General features: G+C 40.0%; 1 protein-coding gene across 1 annotated transcript in view; it reads left to right on the forward strand.

Annotated features, from left to right (window-relative positions):
• Positions 1-21614, forward strand: part of LOC124620369 (transmembrane protein 62-like) — a 71200-nt gene that overhangs the window by 28601 nt on the left and 20985 nt on the right. The window contains exons 8-10 of the mRNA XM_047147039.1: positions 10744-10866; positions 10969-11050; positions 18822-18950. Of these exons, the coding sequence (XP_047002995.1) occupies positions 10744-10866; positions 10969-11050; positions 18822-18950 (334 nt within the window). The remainder of the gene's footprint in view (positions 1-10743; positions 10867-10968; positions 11051-18821; positions 18951-21614) is intronic.

Raw genomic sequence — 21614 nt, forward strand, 5'->3', positions numbered from 1 at the left:
AGCACACCTAGTGAACGTTGGACTTCTTTCCCGCCCTAGCCCCTATGTTCCTGAGGGGCTCCATGACCCGCCTAACATTGGAGCTCTCAATAACTGTAGTTCAATTCTTTTATCTTGGCGGCTCGCGCATGCCCGCCCAGACATGGGAGATTGCTGCGTTGCCAGTTTCAAACGCCGCACGCGCCAAGAGAAGCAGCGCCATGGTATAGTAAGTTCGCAAACTTACGTTTAGGGGGAGCACGCAGTTTATGAAGTAAAGCCACCATGGCCGCATTAACCCTTTCGCTACTACAGAGACGTGCTCCCTGCATTCACTGCCCCACTCGCCTGTGCAGACACATGGTGTTCCAACTACTTTGACATGCTTATCATTCGATTTCACAAAAACTATTTGGCCCAAAAATTTGATTTTTACACGTCTTCTTGACTGATACCTTCCCCCTATAAATGACTTAATTTTGTTTCGATGTTCAATGCAGTTATTGTGCAGCATTAAATGTAGTAAACCATTGCACGAAATTTTGAAGAGTTTGCAGAGGTAAAAGTCCATAGCATATACTTTCCGTAATTTCGATTTTAGTTGCCACAATGTTGAGAACGAAATGTGGACAAGATACCTAAATTTCATATACAATTTTCTGTATAACAATATCTCATTTAAGTACCAGATAGGTGTCATATGTAATATTCAGAAATATTCCGTCTTTCGCGACTGTAATAAAAGTTTTATTTATACCAGAGTCATTTCGCTTTTTTCTAAAAGTTCTGATTAAAACAAAGTTGGCGAAGTACACAAAACTGAATTGTGGATGTAATAAAACATAGAAACTAAAATATGTTGTCAGTGAGCAGGGTGTATATGACCCGGGACAACCAGGAGATCCGGGAAAAACCCGGGAATTTTTTCATCCGGGAGAAAATCGGGAAAAACCCGGGAAATTTTTAGAGTTCCGGGAATTTTTCATTGTTTTAGTTTTTGGTTACATTTTTGTAATTTTGACTAGTAAGGACCAATACTCTGACAAAGAATATTACTGTATCTCGCTACTGCAGAATAATACTGCAGCAATAAAACACAAACGAGAGAAAAAACGAAAATAAAACCTAAGTTGCAAAGGAAATGCGCCATATACAGGAACAAAACACAATGCTTATACGAGCGTCTGCCAACAGCAAAATGTGTCAAGGCTTTAGGAAGACTATGCAATGTTTTATAACAACAAATTGCCTCCGATGAGTGTGACATCACAACTGTTTACATTAGATTCGTTTGAGCGGTTGCAGGCAAGTTTATGCGCACATGCAATTGAGTCGTGTATGAGTAGTACCTTATCCCACTTCTGGCTACAGAAGTGTGGCAGTTAGCTGTATAAGCAATAGCAGCAAACAGCCAGATGATATCCGGAAAAATTTTACGGGTGCACCTGAATAAAGCCGAAAGGGTGAATGACAATCACTGTTTTATGTGGTTGACTGGGTTTTCAAATCATCAGCGTTGTTATAATTACTAGCGAATTCCATAGATTCAGGCTACCAGAGAGGACATAAACGATTAACAGGAATAACGGGCAACTAAGATTACATGTTGTCTTCTCCGTGTATCCAAGAAAATGAAATTTTGACAGAAAATTTTTGACCAGACCAGTACACTACAGTCCCCAGCTAGCAGCCACTAAAGTTCTATTCTGGGAGTAGTGCGGAAAATGCGTTGTACGAGCACTTAATATCGCCTAACCGGAAAACAAATGCGGGACAACTAAACCGGTGATTGTGGCAGGATTAGTGAGGTTAACCAGAGAATAAATTTTGACACTGGCAGGAATAGTTACAGAATTAGTGATGACAAGATTGTTTGTTAGAATGAGGAAGGAGAAGAAACGGAGACTGTCACAAATTACGGAAGTATATGACGATTTAAAATTTATATAAAAATTACATACTACTACTTTTCGATCTCATGCTTCAGAAGCTAGAAAGTATGAATGAAATGTGAAACTATTTCCTAACATAAAACTTTTTGTTTGTAGTAGGTCTAATGGGCTTTTGATATTGGTACTTCCTGAATTATATTCTGTCGTGTTATAAAAATGACCATTTGTGCCAAAACAGTCTCGTTTATTAGGTGTGTATAACAACTGCTGCAGTATTAGGCAGGCCTATTTCATTTTATCTAGCAGACAGTGACAAAATACATGTAATCAGATCGAGAAACCACACCAGTCTTGGGGAGTATTTGTGTTAACAGCTTTTCTGGTATTAGACGACAACATTTCGTTTTTTCATGTAGCAAAACGTTGACGAACTTTGATGGCGTAATAGAGTCTTTCCCAGAAAGGGAAGTACGCTATATAAAACTGTGGCAAGATTAGAGAGAGAAAAAAGCTGGGACTTCAGGATTGAAGAAATGTGTGCTGTCTTGCTTGTCTCTTGTCTTTACTCGTTTTATGTGTATATAATTTTATGTCACACAGAACAGCAAGTTATTAGCTAATAGGCAGTAGAGACTGCAAATTTTCTCAAGAGTTCTTGTTCTCCCAGTTACAAATAATCCCATCCACTATTAATCGCAAGATTTTTTTTAAGCGGGGCAGGATGACAAAACGGCCGACTGCAGGAGAGGCACCACAGGACATTTTAATTTCCACTGTCCTGAATACAGTTTGATGGCACCCATTGCAAAATATTACACGTTTGATTTCCACAGAGCAAAATAGAGAGGCATGTGATGGAAGAACGCTATGTGAAGAGGCATGGCACTGCACTTCAGCACACTAACGACCAAATAACATGTCTTACATTGCCTCGATCATATGTTTTATGTAGCAGACACTTCAGAAAGACGTGCGCTACAGTATGTAGATATTTTTGAAAAGTCGATTTTTTAAATTTTTTGCGTCATACCTCAAACGCTCGAGGGATGGGGGAGTGCCACTATCTAATATTGGCCCGGTTCGGAAATATTGTAGATCCAGACCTGGTGCAAAGAGCAGTCTAAATTGTAGTGAGGAGGTGGTAGCCTCCACATGACCCGTGTTTACGTTAAGTAATTTTGCTGTTTCCTCTTCATTTATTGCTCTCACGTCAAATGAAAACAAAATGGATTTCTGTGGTCAGGAGCTATCAAGTGAATTAAAATACATGCTCATAATTATGGAAGGCTAAAATAAGTTATTAGTTTCAGATTTTAGTTTGTTTCTACCTTTCTGACAGTCAAGCATTAATCGCCTTGCAGAACAATGAAGTTATCTTTGTCGGTTTGTTAAATAAATTTGACTTATATTAATCTTTTCTGCTGAGGCAGTCAATTTACTTGAAACGAAGTGCTTAATTCCACACTATTGCCTAGTTTCAACTGCTCGCTACATTTCAAGTGCAAGTTTTCATCGTCTAGCACATATGGCATTATGCCATAATAAAGAACCAAACACGAGATAATGCGGTACTGGTACATCTGAATCTGGACATACGAATGTGCACTTTAAGCCGAATTATGCATTCAGTAGGGTTCACAAAATTCCCATGCTCTTGGAGTATCCCCTAACGTCTTTGTTTCTTTTATGACATAATGTAAGATCTTTTAATGTTTTACACGTACAAACGTACGGGCTTCCTGCGTCGTCATAGCTGCGCAAGCACAGCGACGCCTGTCATCTGGCGCAACTGCTAAAACGAAAGGTCACGGGAAAATATTCCGAATGATTGTTTGAAAAGCGTTACTTTCAAGTAAAGCAAATTTCCTTTTACACAAGATGAGATCTGTGCGCGAATGTCCGATGAATTTCTTAACTCGCAGAGCGTTTGACTCTCATTCAAAAATCTTTGAGAATGACCATTTAGAATATTTTCGAGCCCAGAAGATCAGACATTTATGTCATTGTTAAAAAATTTGCTGGCACATTTCTGTGATGTATCTTGAAGTGTAACACATGCAAAAAGATCAACATTACGTGTCAAAGCCTAGTTTCTCTTGCAGCTTATTAATCTTAGAGACCAAAGCTTTTCTTTTCTTGTAGCAAACACTATGTATATTAATTTAAACCATTAACTTTTCCAGCTTGTGTGTTCGCGCTACTTAACAGTGATGTTGTTATTGGCTGACTACATCGCGTGTCCTGTGGTCTGAATATCTGCTGTCATCGGCTGGCGAGATCGCTTGAGATGAGCTACGACCGGCTTACAAAAGCACATCGCAATCTTGATCTCAATCCCTCGGAAAGTAACATGGGGTGTTTGGTAGAATTCCAATGTATACTTTCGTAATACGAAAATATGCAGCGCACATGTTGCTGCACATCAGACATCTTTCCAAAATGTGTTTTTTTTTCCCCCTGAGTTTAGTTTTCTAAAGTGTTGGGAAATTCTACACCGGTGTATAAAACCACAACCATTGAAAGGATTGATAAGTTTTACAGTTCCGAGGAAAAGTAGACTGTTACTTAACACGGAAAAAGTGTATTTTCATCCGGGAGAAAGTGTATTTTTAACCGGGAAATCCGGAATTTTTTTTCCTTCGTCCACATGTACACCCTGGTGAGGCGCATGGCGCAAACAATTTGTGTTTGTCACAATGGACAGCAAATACTTGCTAAAACATAGATCAGTCAACGAAAACACTGAATATGGTGATGTTGCCAAAGCAGCGAAGCAAAGAATTGCGTCAGACAATCAAGTAGCTCGGCAACGTACGAGCCGAAATTCTTATCTAAATAACACTTTTAATACTGTCGCAAAAGAATATATCTCAATATGAATAGTAAAACAGCGACTATGGAAGAGAAGATATACAAACAAAACAGATAACATGAATATTGTATGTGTGCCTTTTCATTGTTGTTAATTGCTGTGAAAAGAAATATTGGAGGACAAAATTAGAAGAACCGAAAACTTATTATGATTGAGACAAAGCACTAGAAATTTCAAAAACTTACATTCAAACGAATAAAATTCATGAAGTAAGACACTTCGGCATTGTTTTTAAATAAAGAAAATTCTAAGCACCGAACAAGGTTTGAACTTAGAACTTTTCACTTAGCAGCCAAACACCTTAACCATTACACCGTCAGAGCTCATTGTTCAACACAACTCCTTGACGACTCTAAAATATCACACAAAATACCGACAAACACTGTTGGTATGACTATGAATTACTCATGTTTTGTCGAAGTACAATAGGAAATAAACAATTACCGCTGTTCTTTATGGCGAAAAAACGGTTCGTGAGAATGAAACAAACACCTTTCCTCGCTATCGCCTGAATTAGGAAGCTTATTGCTTGTTTAGTTTAATTAATTAATAGAATATAAAGCAATTGGTATAAAGAATGCTTTTCCAAACTTTCTATAAAAGAAAGTCTGCTATCAAGACATTGCTTTTGTTCTATTACTTAATTTATGACTGAACATTTCTAAAACTGAAGACACTCGTCCGTGCTCTGCACTGCAGTCGAGCTCTGGCAACGAAGCTCTCTGTTCATTGGCTGACTGTGTTTTGTGACGTCAGATGCGCAGAACGAACCTAAACTCGGCCGCCATCAAAAATGACGCGCACTATAACAAACCCCTACCCCCACGTGCCTGGCCGGACCTTGCTGAAGGAGTGGCCACTATCCTGGCAGAAGGTGCATTCTGATCTGGCTCAGCCTCCCCCCCCCCCCTCCCCCCCTCCCCCCCCCCCTCCCCCAGCATCATACAGCACACTGAATCTATTAGCAAAGTGCATGGGATTTGGCAGGAGCCTGCGTACCCCGTGCAGCCTTCGCCTTGAGGCTCGAGACCTCGACACAGTCTGCCACCCACACTGAGGTGAGAGTGGGCTGGCCGGCTCAGTCGCTCCTGAGGTCGGCTCAGTGACAGAGATCTGTGACATCCCCCCCTGCACATCTAGTACAGCAGAGGCCGCCCCAAGCACCCCATCCCCTCCGCACCTCAAGGAGCTTATTGATTGTGGCCAACAAAGCTTCCAGCTGTGTTTGGACTGTGACCAACTCCTCCTGCATCCGCACACAACAGACACAGTCCCTATCCATCTAGCTAATAACTGATTACTATAAAAAAACTTAAGGAAACCTACTGCCACACAAGGTTAACAGCTGCACTCTAGTTGGCAGAAAGGACACTCAATAATGAAAATAAAAATATATGGTTGAAGCGAGATCTGATGCTTATTTTTCTGCTAGGGGCTACTTAGTGAATACTAAAGAATAAGACAGTGACCTACAGTAATCTGCTAGGGGCTATCTAGTGATTATTATAAACGAATTAAACAGTGACCTACGGTAAGCTGCACCTACTGATTATCCGCCGTATTTGTAATTTAAACATGCGTTTACATACACGCGAAAGTGACCTAATAAAACTACAAAAACTGCTACCTTAACTGTTCCGTGTCTGAATGATACTAATAAACATAAACACTGGGCATTGTACACTGACAGATGCAGGTCCAAAACAAAACCTTTAGCTAACAATAAGAGTTCAGAATGAAAGCACAAATACGAATTCTACTTTATAGGAACCGATGGGCTTACAGTACATGATCACTAAAGCCCACAACAAGCTAAGGTATTTAAGCAGATGGCAAAGTGAGTCTTAGCTTTCTGCTAACTAACCTGTATTAAAGAAGGGCTCAGAAGTTGTATTGTAACACTGATTTACTCAGATATTGTAGTGTAATACTAATTTACCACGTATTTTACATTTCCTTAACTGTTAACGATCGCGGGTTGCGCTAGTCAAACGTATACAAGTGAGGTTAGAAATCACTGTCAGTATCACTATTCATAATAAAATGTGTAAAAACTGCTACCTTCAGTGTATCAAGTCTAAATGATGCTAATAAACGTGAATACTGAGTATTGTACACTAACTTAAGCTGGTTAACCCTCGTATTGATAATGTAAATAAACGTTTATGTTCATGTGAAAAATAACCTAATAAAACGTATAAAAACTGCTGCCTTCAATGTATCGAGCCTAAATGACACTAATAATCGCAAATACTGGGTATTGTGCACTGAATTAATTGATAATCCTGCGTATTTAACATCAGTTAAGAATGTAAACAAACGTTTGCGTACTCCCGGAACTATTCTAAATAGAAACTTCGCTTATCTTATTCAGACGCAAATAAAAACTGAAACCTTTATCACGTGTGTCTAACACTAAAGCATGTAAATACTATAGAATAGACAGCAAAAATAATTAATTACTAGCTGAATTACTTATTTTGTAATACAGCAAGTGAAAAGCGCTCGTAGCTGGCGTCAGGGCTGCCTCGTGACCACAAAAGATAGTCTGAAAAACTGACTTTCAGTGATGAGGTCTACATTTTTCTTTACAACCATTCAAAGCACATTTGATTTTAACCAAGACATTAAATGTTTTCTTGGAGAACCAGAAATGTGCCCATCACCATTGTCCTTCAGTTCTTCCGCTGCATGCTAGTGATCACCAGCTACTGCAAAATCACCATCTTTTTTGTGTATTTCTTGATCTATATCACTGACATCTTCCTCCTCCCACCGAAGAATAATTTCATCAAATTTAGGATCATTAAAATTGACACATTCCTGCGAACACTTTCTGTAGTATATTGAAGAACAGCTGTGTAGTTCATGAGGAACTGACAGCAAAAATGTGTAGGGGTGGTGATTTAAGGAGGGTAGGTGGGGGAGGGGGTTATAGAAGGAATTCCATTACCGTCTGAAAGACCACTCCTCATGAGTTAAGGGTTAGTAATTTTATTTTAGTGAATAGTGCACAGATTTTTAGACTAACTTCTCTAACTTTATTTATTTTTCAGTGACAACTGTGACACTTTTGCTGCTAAGTCTGATATACAATCTCTCTCTCTCTCTCTCTCTCTCTCTCTCTCTCTCTCTCTCTCAGAATGTATGCTGCCGTCATCAGCTCTCACAGTGTTCTTTGTCATCTCTAGCCATCATGAACTTCACCCAATACAGCTGATGATTTGCTTTCTTGAGTAGCAAAGATTTATTATTATTATTTTTTTAAAATTCTGATGCTAAATTTCTCTGCTGAACTGTGAAAAATCCATGGGTGTGATATCTGAAGATTATGGAGACCATTCAATAGTGCCCTGTCTGCTGATAACGCCATATGGTGGGGGAACTCCATCTTGTTGTTGTATCAACTTTTCCTGAGCTGACTGAATATGTTAAAAAAGTGGACTGTTTTCCAGTTCTGACAACACTTCTTGAAGCCTATCTAGGTCATTTATAAAATTGACAATCCCATTGAAAAATAAGGCCTGATTAGCCCACCACTGAAAATTCCTGCCCATATGTGCATATTCACCCTGTCATTTGCCTTAATAGTCATTTAATCATTCCGAAGAATGTTTTTGTAGAACTTTTGAAAAGCTTCTTGTCAGATTGTGTACAATGTGCAGCATTCCATATGCATGTCTGGATCATCTCCATTTGGGTCTTGAAGTAAAGTAGGCATACATTGTCTCAGTTTCAGCTTTTTCTGAATCCTTTGTGAGCTTGTTCTTGCTATTCCATACACCCTGGACACTTTTCTTTGAGATTTAGTCAGCGACTGCCTAAAACATTGTGTGACAACATTAAGATTCTCTCTTGGAGTAACAGACTTTGGTCTGCCTGGGCGATGAAGCTCCGCTACCAACCCAGTCACTTTAAATCTTAAATTTAATTTGCAGAGACCATGTCAAAATGGAGGATAGATGTCTGGAAAATATTCCACAAATGAATCACAAGTATCACTATAGTTAGTCATGTTTCCACAGTATTTGCAAAACAAATACACGGAGTCAACTGACTTATGGATATTGCAAATCAATCAAGTTTACAACTGACTACCATTACACTAGACTAAACGAAGTATAAGGCTTGCTAGTGACTACTGACTGATGGCCCACCTGTATATAGTTCTTTCATTGCATAGGTAAAGAAGAAAAAGAAAATAAGAATTAAGAGGGAGATCACCTCAAATCCTAGATTAGGAGAGACAGAAGGTGCAAGAAGAGAGTCATAAATGACAAGATTTCATCATGTTTTTCAAATCACACTCTTATCTAATAAGACTTATTTCGGTGGGTGGTTGGTAGGTGCTCATCTTCTTTCTGTGATGTTGTTATCATAAAATGGTAATCTTCATCAAATGTCTGACATTTGGTGAAATTAAACTTTGAAAGCTGAAAGAAGAATATGGATGAAAGCTAACAGCTTCTAGATGGATGCCATTCACTTCCTTTTTAACTTTTCCAGAATATAAGTTAATGAAAGTTCCCACATATTACTTTCGATACAAAACAGATACTGATTGAACAGTTTTCTGTAAGCAATTGCAAAGCTTCCTACATGCTTCGGTGTTTTTATGGTGAATCATTTTTAATTCTTTTTATTCAGTTAACTTACTTTTAGGTACTTAAAATCTAAATTTGTCTCAATTTTTGTGTCATGTTTACTGGTTGTTTCAGGTAACATCTATTTTTGTTTAACAAAATGTTGTTTCTCATTTATCCATGGGTTTGACTTTCCTTTCTTCACTGTGCTAAATTAGCACTTGTTCTTGGTAGGTAACTTCTACAGGTGATGTAGGTACCCAAATAAGTCTTATGTCTATGTTTGTCAACTTTTTACAGGAAATCGGTGACACTTTGTTATTTAAAAACACTCTCTGTAATGATTGGGATCACATTTGTGTGTGTTGAACATATAATCACAGAGGTGACTTTGATAATTATTGAAAACAGTGCCTGGCTGAATATTAGTGACAGCCTGTGTTGTTCTTAATATACGTTGGGGAAAATGCTAAGCCCAATCATGGTTGGTTGGTTGATTTGGGGGAAGGAACCAAACAGCGATGTCATCGGTCCCATTGGATTAGGGAAGGATGGGGGAGGAAGTTGGCTGCGCCCTTTCAAAGGAACCATCCTAGCATTTGTCTGAAGTGATTTAGGGAAATCATGGAAAACCTAAATCAGGATGGCCAGACGCAGGTTTGAACCATCATCCTCTTGAATGCGGATCCAGTATGCTAAGCACTGCACCACGTCGCTCGGTAAGCCCAGTCGCACTGTAGTTGATGTTCAGTACTGAACTGTATGTTTGCTACATGAACTTTATTTTAGGTGAGAGAGATGCAAAATCACTACATTCTATGAGATTAAACCTGTTCCAAAAGCCCTGATTTATGTATGTACTTAATACACATGAATTGGAGTGGGAGAGGGAGGGAGAGAGAGAGAGAGAGAGAGAGAGAGAGAGAGAGAGAGAGAGATATGCCACATTAGACAAATGTGGTTTACATTAGCTATTCTGGATCTCCAGGTACGGTTCTCAAGCGTCTTGATGTATGTTAACAGGCAGTGGGATACAAACCATTTACACAGTTTCAGATGACATAGGGCTTAGAGTAGGCTAGAGAGCACCTAACCTGGACTACAAGCAATGGCCAACAGTTCTGTTTAGAAGTTAATTGCAGTCTTATCTCAATTGTGATCTGCAATCTCCATTAGTTTAGAGAGGTACAAGGACAGATTAGCAGCCTTTTCATAATTCCTGGAAGAAAGAGAGTGCATTCTTTAAGATAGTGAAGCTCATCTTTTAAAATTATTTTGTTGAACAAGTATTACTTGGGTCCAGATTTTACAGCATTGTATTGTGTGCTTCTGATGTTCACTGTGTCTCCCATAAGCCATGTGAACTAGAATTTGTTGCTATTTTTTGCATACTATAGTTACAATTTTTCTGCTCCAGGTTTTCGTTAGAGACACAGAAGGAAGAGAAAAAGTGATAACTCAGCCATTCTCATTGGATGGGTCCCGCATCAGTTTCAGACTTCTTCCAAGAATAGCATTAATGTGCAATGTCAGTGTTGTGGTAAGACTGACTTCATTGTGCATAGTTGCGTTGTTGATACAAGCAATTTAAAATTCATTGACTGTGAGATTACAAGATAACAGAGTTTTGATTTTGCTTCAGTTTCAGTTCTTGTTTGGAGTCAGCCTAGTGATTTGTATTGTTCCCCTCTGCGCTGTGAAAATCTTACATGTTCTAGTCAAAGGTGAGTTTCTTTTTGCCAAAAAAGTATGCTATTGCTATTGCTGTTGCTGTTGAGACATATGACTATTGTGTATATGACTATTGTGTATATGACTATTGTGTATATGACTATTGTGTGTTCCTACTTACAGAAAATGAGGACTACACAGGAATTAAGTCTGCAAAACTATGTCAGTTAAAGAACTTTGTTTCTTGAAAGCCTTTCAGAGACTCTTTCTGGTGCAATTGTGCAGGAGAGGAATTAAGGTTATGTCCATCATCCTCATTTTTTTAAATTTTTTTCCAACTTCTTCATCTCACAGGAACACTTACACCCAGAGTCCTCTTTTATTTGTTGGATACATGCCAGACTCTGTCTTTCCCTACGGCTTTTACCCTACACAGCTCTCTATAGTACCACTGAGGTTATTCCTCTGTGTCTTAGCACATGCCCTGTACCTTTTTTGCAGTGCTTTCCACATGTTCATCTCCTCGTGATTCTGCAACAAACTCCTAATTTCTGATCTTATCTGTCCACCTAATTTTCAGCGTCCTTCTATAGCAACACATGTCAAATGCTATGATTCTCTTCTTTTCAGGTTTTCCCACACAATTGACTGCCATATACTTTCAGTCCATAGTGTGTTCTCATTACAGTGTTCATCCCATTTAACAGATCCTGTAATTCTTCCTCACTTTCACTGAGGATAGTAATGTCATTAGCGAATCATGTCATTGTTGTAAATAGTCTTCATGGGTTTGCCGCCAGATCATGTTGTGCAAATTCCACAATATTTCCTCGGAGCAACTGTCTGACATCTTCAGGTGGTTCAGCATTGCTGGTGGGTAGGTACGACGGATGGTATCTGCACGTTGACGCCCTGTTTCTAGAACAGGTGAGCGAAGAATGTGCAGGTGTGAAAATGGTGCATGTGCAATGATTTGCAGATAGATGGTGCCATATGTAAATGCCCTCTGCCAAAAATCGCAGAGCGGCTCTCTTGTCCGTGCACTGTATGCTGCGTATGCAAACAGTGCAGCCAGACGTTACTCACCAAAGACCATACTAGACCAATGTTATGAAGGGGTCTGTTATCGAAGAATCTTGATTTTCGCATCGTGATTTTATAGCAGCCAATGCAGGGTTCCAGGCTGTGCTCAGTTGAAATTCCACATCCCTGTTGATGAGATTATTGGCTGTACGGTATGTATTGCTTCCTTAATGATGCAATGCTGCGGATAAAACTTCCCTCTTTTCATAAATCATGAAATCCTGTCTGTATTCAGACATTGTTCCACAATTGCTGACTTTTGTGGTTGACGAAGACATGTATGACACTGATGTCCATTGCAGTGTTCTTGTACTGTGTGACATGCCTGGCCTATATATGCTGCCCCACATTGACAAGGAATTGGCCTGAAACCCAGCATTGGCTGCTATTAAATCATGATGTGAAAATCAAGATTCTTCGATGACAGACCCATCATAACATTAGTCTAGTATGGTCTTTGGTGAGTAACGTCTGGCTGCACTATTAGCAAACACAGCATACAATGCACTTGCAAGAGAGCTGCTGTGCGATATTTGGCAGAGGGTGTTTGCATATGGCACCATCTATCTGCAAATCATTGCGCATGTGCGATTTCTGCATAAAAAAAAAATATTTTTTCAGATCCCAAACCAGACATACATGTGAATGGTCTGGTAATTATTATCTAATGATATAATTTAATTTCTTTGGTTCACACCGTAAGTAAAAGAAATGTTTAAATCACACACACACACACTCTCACTCAGTCTAAACATTACTTTGGTATGAAAGATTGCATTATTTCACATCAATTACATCTCACCCTCCTTGCCAAATCTAATTATTTGTAGCATCTATTGATTTCCCTCTCATCTACAGTGTTCCATAAAACACAAGTCCTGGGGAAGTTTTAAATTAATTGATTATCCAACAGCCATATGTACCTAAAAACTTCTTCCCTTTTCAACGTTTATAAATTGCAAGGTGTAAAGTTTGCTATATCTGTAAGTTTTTATTCCTTTAAATCACCTCCCACCTGGAAATAAATAGTTTCTATTGTGAATGTTGTTTTATTAGTGCATTTTTGTTAACATGAGTATTTAATAAAAGTAGTCATATTTACTAATAGTGGAAATCATCCTCATTCAACATAAGTGTCAAAAAATATGTACATATGAAAATAAAGAAAAATGAGCAAGTAACACATGAACTTAAATTAGAATAAAGAGAAAATAATAAAGATAAGATGATTTTATTATCCCCTACAGTGTTGGGGCCTTCCTTGCCTGTTGTAAGAGGCGGCTAATAGGAGTCTTTTATTGGGTCAAGTTTTTACCTTGGTCTTGTGACTGCTTTTGGACTTTTTTATTTTTAACACTTTTTTCCTCACATTTTTTGACTTTTTAAATTGTGGTCCCCTTTTTGGCTCTGATCTCCACTTTCCAAATTTTACCGATTGTGGGCGGTCTGGGGAAGGACACCTTACTATGGTGTACTACCTCTCCATGTGCGCTGTTACCTATTGCAGCTACCAGTGAAGTGGATCTACATCTGCATCCAAAATCCAGCATGGTAGCCAGTCTGTCATGGTGGATGTTTTCATGTACCCTCTCGGTGGTAGCCCCCTGACAATGCAGGGATTGCACTGCCAAAGCAGTCCGCAGCTCGTGGTCTTGCAGTAGCGTTCTCGCTTCCCGCGCACGGGGTCCCGGGTTTGATTCCCGGCGGGGTCGGGGATCTTCTCTGCCTCCAGATGACTGGGTGTTGTGTGTCTTCCATCATTATTTTATCCTCATTCACTCGCAAGTTGCCGTAGTGTCGTTGAAGAACTTGTGCGGCGGCCGAACCGCCCCACGAGGCGTCTCCCGGCCACCAATGCCGTACTCTCACAAGACAACACACACTGCCAAAGCCTAAGTTGTGACCTCCCCATGTCAGCCAAGGAGTAGGTGCCTGTTGACTGCAAGGGGAGGGGGCATGGGGAGAGCCTCCGATCAGAGTGTGTGGCATCGGGATGGATCATCTGCAATAGAACGGATCTAATTTAATGGTGGCTGAACCAACATGGCCATCTCATCAGTCAGGAACAGTGATTTTAATACACAAGTTTACAATCATACGGTATTTCCATCAATAACCACACACAAGATGAGAACCAGGCAAGGAGAAATGAAAGTAGTCAGTTTGTCGAGATCTTGCTTTGTTCCTGTACTGACAGTGGCTCTTTAGCCTCAACGCAGCATATGTTTTTCGTTGAAAATATTGAAGATCAGTTTGGGGAGGTTGCGGTAATAGGGAAGATGAGAAATGGACCTTTGCTGATCAAAACATCACACACCGACCAATCATGGGCACTTCAGGCATATGCCAAGTTAGGTGATTTGTCAGTTAACATTTCTCCTCATAACAAGCTCGATAGAATTCCATTGGGACACAACACTTCAAACTGATGAAGAGGTGGATACTAATCTGGCATGGTGTGGAGTCCATTTCGTTTGCTCCATCGAGAAGGGACCCAAGGATAATAGAGTGAACATTGGAGCTCTTATCCTAGCCTTTGATGGTAATATTTTGCCTGAGAATGATTTATAGGTGTGACCTAAGGCCTTACTTTCCTCCTCCAATGCGATGTTTTAGGTGCCAAAGGTTTGGACACATGTCCTGCCACTTTTCTAATGAGGCTATCTGTAGGGCATGTGGACGGGCATCCCGAGAGGGCAGCCCTTGTGACCCACCCCCTCAGCGTGTCAGCTGTCAAGAACTGCACCATCCTCATTCACCATGATGCTCAATGTTCAGGAGGGAAAAGAAAATTCAAGAGTATAAGATTCTTGACCGTCTGTCTTACCAAGATGCAAGGAAAAAGTTTGAAAGACTTTCTTCCAACTATTATGGTCTCTAATTTTGCGACTGTCATGTCACAGTCCACACCTCACGCAATGCCAACATCTCGCAAGACACCTCCACACCCTGGTTGTGTTCCAGGGCCTGCCCTCAAGTTGGGGGAGGTAGTATCAGCTCCTTCATCCCCTACACCTATAGCACTGGTGGTTCCCGCACCATTGGTATGGCCAGAAATCCTGGACCACGATCTGGGAGCAAAATAATCACACCCATATTTTCCATTTGCCAATTTCTCAGACCTGACACTAATGCTCCTTCAATGGAACTGTAATGGCTACTATCGACATTTGAATGACCTCAGTCATCTAATGGTTGCTTATTCTGTAATTGGCATAGCGCCTCAGGAAACATGATTTACGGCAACACACCTCCCTGCTCTGGAAAACCACCACCACTAGTGTACCAATCATGTTAATGTTGAGAGACTGTCCAGTGGGGTCTGTGCCTTCATAAGCTCTGATATATTCAGTGAGCAGGTGCCCCTTAACCACTGTTCTAGAAGACGTGACCTAACTGTCAGTTCAGATGACAATGTGTAATGTTTATCTAGCCCCAGAGTAGATTATCACGAGCTGTTAGAGTTAGTGGCTCCCTGCCTTCTTCCTCTTATTGGTGGACTTTAATGCCCATAATCCTTTGTGGGGCAGCAACGCTATATCTCACAGAGGCCAAGCACTAGAACACCTTTCAGAATTGGATGTCTGCTTGATCAACACTTGAGCTGCAGCCCATTTCAGTGTGGCCCACGGAATATTTTCAGCTATTGATCTCACAGTTTGCAACCCGAGTATCTTACCCCTGATTCAATGGCATGTCCATGGGGATCTTTGTGACAGTGACCATTTTCCTATCGTTCTCTCCCTCTCCACTCACAGATATCTAGAACATGCTCCACGTTGCTCGCTTCAGAAAGCTGATTGGCAGGCTTTCTCCTCTGCAGCCACTTTTGCAACTCGTCATGTGACAGATATCGACAAATTGATACAGGATACCGTTGATACTATTACTCATGCAGCAGCAGCAGCGACGATACCCTACTCCTCTGGCTCATTCCAGTGACCGCCAGTACCATGGTGGTCTGAAGATGTAGCCAGGCAGAAGCCGGTGTCCCACCGCTGCAGGTCAGACAACAGCAGCTCCTGGCAATTTATGCAGTCACAGTCTATCAGATGCCTACCCACCCATGTCATTCAACACAACCAGCAGTTCAGACTGCTGCACATTGCCCAAAACTGGGAAGACCAGCTGGGATCCGACTCTGTTTTATACTGAAAGACTTCTAACAGCCTCCGTTAGTCTGTATTCCTAGAGCTCCCTCTCCTCTTCCCCTGTACGCTGGATGGACCTCTTTTGGACCCTCTCTGACACCTATTTCTTTCAATCCTCCACAGTTATTCTAATTTGGTATGCATCTACACGGATGGATTGAAAGTCAACATCAGGGTCTGTTACGCTTTTGCACATGCAAGGGTACATGAGAAGCACTCTCTGTCAGCTGCCTACAATGTATACATTGCTGAATTGGTTGTGCAGTATGTCAAATCCAGGCCAAGACAAACTTTCTGATCTGTAGTGATTCGGTGAGTTGCTTAAAGGGCACAATCCTGTGCCATCCCAAAAATCTTTTGGCTGCAAACATCTAGGACCTTGCTGACCTTTACAGCTCTGGGAAGACAGTGAGCTTCATCTGACACAGAGCCACATAGGCATTCCAGGAAATGAACTCACCGATTGTCTAGATAAAGGCGCAACTACAGGAGATCAACTTGACGTGGGAATACCGGGCGCAGACGTAAGATTACAACTCCGACACAATATTTTGAAGCTCTGGGAATTGTAATGGTAGGCTACTATGACCCAAAACAAGTTGAGAGTGATTAAAGGGTCCACTAAGGTGTGGCACACATCTTTGCAGTCCTGTCGGAAAGATGCCATTGTGTTGTGCTGACTACTCATTGGCCACACGAGACTTGGCCATGAATTTCTTCTTCCTCGGGAGGATCCTCCTCACTGCAGCTGCAATAGTCTACTGACTGTAGCACGTGTTCTTATCGAGTGTCCCCTCCTGGTTTATCTGCAGCACGCTCTCAGCTTCCCTACCTCACTACCTCAGATGCTTGCTGATGACATGACAGCCACTACCAAAGTGTTGCATTTCTTGAGGAAGAGCGTATTTTACTCTGACCTATAATACTCTTCCACTTCCAGTATTAGGGGTGGTTGAGGGGCAAGAGTCTTCCTCTGTGGCAGGTATCCACCAAGCAACCACTGATTCCTGTCTTCCCCTCTCACTGTGTTGTGCTTTTAGCCACCTTTGTGCAAGATGCTGACTGTTTCTCTCTTTTCTTTTACCTGTTGTACAACTGCTGTTATGCCCTTTTAAACTTTTTGACTTGCTTATATAGTTTGAGCAGCCTAGTCACCATCGTTTTCACTTTTTACCTTTTGACATGTTTCTCTCATGATAAGGAGGGACCCCATTGTTTAATTCCATAAACATGTAATCATCAAGGTGATTTTATTGCAGAGTATTTACAGAATAAAACTGTAGTTTTAAGGTACTGCTGTCCAGACATCAGAAACACACCAATAATGTATAGCACAGAAATATAAATTAAAAGAGAAAAGAAATAGATAACTTCCCAATAAAGGAAGGGCAATACAAACTAATCTGCATAGGATGGGATATTTCTTTCCTGCTTCCACAACCTCAGTTCTTGTTGCACATACTCAAATCATTTATTTTCTTGTAATATCTTTCGCTATTTTTCTTTGTTACATTTCATCACTTTCTCTTATTTATTCCTATCTTACTCAATGAGTCTTTTTTTATTTTATTTTATGCATTTTGGTGATATCTCTTTCGTTCTTTTTAGTCTTTCTTATATTTCATTTCTCTTGGACCCTGTTCTGTTATTGTATTGAAAAGTTAAATGTTGCAGTTTAACACTGAATCTGATATTCTACTATTTGTCATTAGTGATTTCATTGCTATTGTTACAATCCAGTCTGACTGTGGCCTGTACGCTTCCATTATTAATGTCTCATTTTGAATACCTTGCCATTACCTAAAGTATACATATACATCAAACCTGAGTGGTGTTGTGCAATCAGTGGCAGTCTTCCCTTAGAGTGTCTCAAAATGAATCCACAATCAGTTTCTGCCTCTGTATCGGTCACACCAATCTGATTCACAGATACATCCTGTGGCATCATGACAGTTGCCCACATCTTGTGGAAGTACCACACCTACACTGCTATGCAGTGATCTTCGCAGATGTCCAGTCACTCCCCAAAGTCCAAGATGATAATGCCAGAGTAGATCGTATAATTTTGCACAATGTGCTTATTATTATGCTCCTCTTAAAACCCCATAATCCATGATCCTTAGTATTGTTACTTTATACAGTGAAAAAAATCTATACTTCTTGACTTTATGTAGTATTGTATCAGCTTCTTCTCCAAGTGCTGGTACCGTGGTAATAGTTTTAACAACAAGTGAGTCAGTCTTTTTGTTTATTTAGTCCTCATATTTTGCTTTCTTCGTGATCATTTTGTTTATAGGGCTGGAATTTCTGTGAGAATATTGATAATCTTGATACCCTTTAACATTTCCCCGCGTTCGGCCATCCTGATTTAGGTTTTCCGTGATTTCCCTAAATCAATCCAGGCAAATGCCGGGATGGTTCCTCTGAGAGGGCACGGCCGACTTCCTTCCCCATCCTTCCCTAATCCGATGAGACCAATGACCACGTTGTCTGGTCTCCTTCCCCGAACCAACCAACCAACCTTTAACATTTCCAGTGTTTTGTTTAATATTAGCACAAACTGTATTTATGGTGTGCTTACCTTTTCCAGCTCGCAGAATGCGTAAACCCACATGGAATGCATGGTGTTTGCGTATATGGGTACAGAAGTTATGGGTTTTATCGACTGTAGACCGAATATTCTATCCTTTGGTGATTTATCCTCTGTATTTAACTGTTGGTAAGTCCATGTATTTTTCTTGAAGTAGGAAAAGCCAATAGATTCATGAGATTTTTTTCTGTAAATATAATAGACAACATTATTGCTGTACATTGTAGTGATGCAGTGTAATTATTTAATAATGATAAAACTGGCCAAAAAAAAGTTTTTTTTTTTTAAATGTTTCCTACACTTCATGAGTCAATTCCTACTAATTTTGAGTTGAGAAAAATGAATATGACAATGAAAAATTTTCCTTAGCTCTAGTTTCTGTGTTACACACCAGGTGGAAGTACTATTAATGGATTAAGAGAAAAAGATAGATTTTAATTACAAATTGTAACAACTTTGAAAGTGTATTTGATTTTTTTTAAAATGGTAGTTACATTTTAAGAGTTCTAAATTGCTGGAAGAATACCTCAGAGACAGTTGGGTCTGAAGAGAATCATGTAGTGGCTGAATGAGATCGTCATCTTTTAGCTTGCCTCTTGTAATGGAGTCCTGGAGCATCCCTGCAGAAAGACCAACAGTAATCTACAATCATTGGTTTGTCGCAGTGGCTCTGATATCTTTCTTCCATAACAGAAATGTCCTGATGGAATCTTTCTCCATGTTCATCTTCATCACTGACAGCTCCACAACAAGAAGGGAAAAAGTCTAGGTGGGAGTGGAGAAAATGGATTTTAAGGGACATGTTGCATCCAACGTTGTGGTATTTTTGCAGGAGCATTGTCAGCATCTGAGCATAGTTATCATCTCCTTTGTCGCCAAAAAACCCACGAACAACTCTCTTGAAACTAACGACCTCAGATGTTAAGTCCCATAGTGCTCAGAGACATTTGAACCAACTCCCTTGAAGGCTTCCCAAGCTTCCTTTTCTTTCCCCTCCAAAACTTGATCCAATGCAGAATCCTTTACAAGTTCTCGAATTTGTGGCCCGATAAAAATAGCTTCCTTAACTTTTGCATCACTTAATTTCAGAAATTTCTCCCTTGTGTACTTAAAGGCTTGCCCTCCTTGGTTTGTACCTTTGACAAAATTTTTCATCAAATCCAGCTTGATATACAGGGGTAGAAGAAGAACATCTTTTGAGTCCACGAGAGGCTCGACAATGACATTTTCTCACTCGGGCTAAGATTTCTTGCAGGCCGTTGTGCTTAATGTAATGTGGTTTCCTATCCCTACTGTCTCACAAACATAAGAAGCAGCAATTTTTTGCATGCCCCTGGTGCATTCCTAATAGTATGGCAGTGACTTTTGGATCACCACACATTTTCCATTTGTGTTCATGATATTTGATTGAGTCAAGGGGGATTGTCATATTTGCAGACGTCTCCTTCATGTGAACTGCATGACCAGCCGGAATAGAAGCAATACGGTTGCCATTGTGAAGTAACACAGCTTTCAAAGTAAACTTGGAGAAGTCTATGAATAGCCTCCATTCAGTTGGATCGTGGTTCATCCTCAAAGATTTTATCAAGCCATTAATGTGGCAGCAAACAACAAGATTGTTTTTCTTCTCCAAAAAGGGAAGCAGTTCCATGTGACGTTTTCTGTACTGTGTGACTGTGACATCACTTTTGAGAAGATTCCATTTGACAGATCTCTAATTAAATCACTCAATTCCGCTTGACTCAGTTTGTGAGGTTTACCATTTTTGCCCTCAAAATCAGGGTCATGGGATTTGGAAGGCTTGTTTGGTTCTTCTTCTTCTTGTTCCACACTGTCTTCATTTTCTACTTCAAACACACAATTTTCAGGTGGAGTAGGAACTGGTAAACTATCCGAAAGCAGAATGGCTCGATTAGCAGATCAAAGATCGGAGTACTGAACTGTTCTTCTTGTCTTCATAGACAATCCTGCCTTTATAGGTGGAATCAAGCAGAAACAGCAGTCAGCTGTATGGTTTGTAGGCTTATGCCAAACCATAGGCACAACAAAAGCCATAGATTGTTTCTAATTTTTGAGCCATTCTCTAACTGAACATGTGTTGCAACATATATGTGGAGCCCAAGATTCATCCTGGTCCCCTGTTTCCTTACCAAAATAATGCTGATAGGCAGTCTTCACAAGAGACGCCAGGTTGTGTTTCTGTGAGGAAAATGTTACTTCACCACAAATGTAACAAAAATTACTCACCTTATTTACACATTTTCGTGGCATTTTTATGTATTTTCCACTACAAAAGCACTCTCAAACCAGAAATTCTGCTTTAATTGCAGCAGAAACTATATGAAACTCACAGTCACAGCAACAGTATCTATGTTGATGACTTACGAACAGCTTAAGAGCATTTGTGTTTTGTTATTAGACAGGTGTACCAACTCCGAAAACAAATTTTCTTCCAAACTGAAAATGTTGACTATAAAAATGAAATGTCACTTTATCTCCAAAGCAAGAGCTAATCTGTTGTTTTTATGGTGATTTTTTAATTCAGTAGATGGAACTACATAAGAATTAACTATTTTTGAGCCCGAAACATTTACATTGTTGGCTAGTGTAATTATTTTATGTCAGTAATAAGAAATGTTAATATTCTGAACAGTTCTTGTACTAAACATGTCAGAAGCCACTCAACAGAAGCTAACTACCTTGTAATGAAGTTAGTCAATACTGAAAAATTAAATAACATGTACCATCTCATCAAACTGAAAACTTTGGAAATGTGAAACAGCAAAGTGCAAA

This window comes from Schistocerca americana, chromosome 6, assembly GCF_021461395.2.
Source record: "Schistocerca americana isolate TAMUIC-IGC-003095 chromosome 6, iqSchAmer2.1, whole genome shotgun sequence".
Taxonomy (NCBI): Eukaryota; Metazoa; Arthropoda; class Insecta; order Orthoptera; family Acrididae; genus Schistocerca; species Schistocerca americana.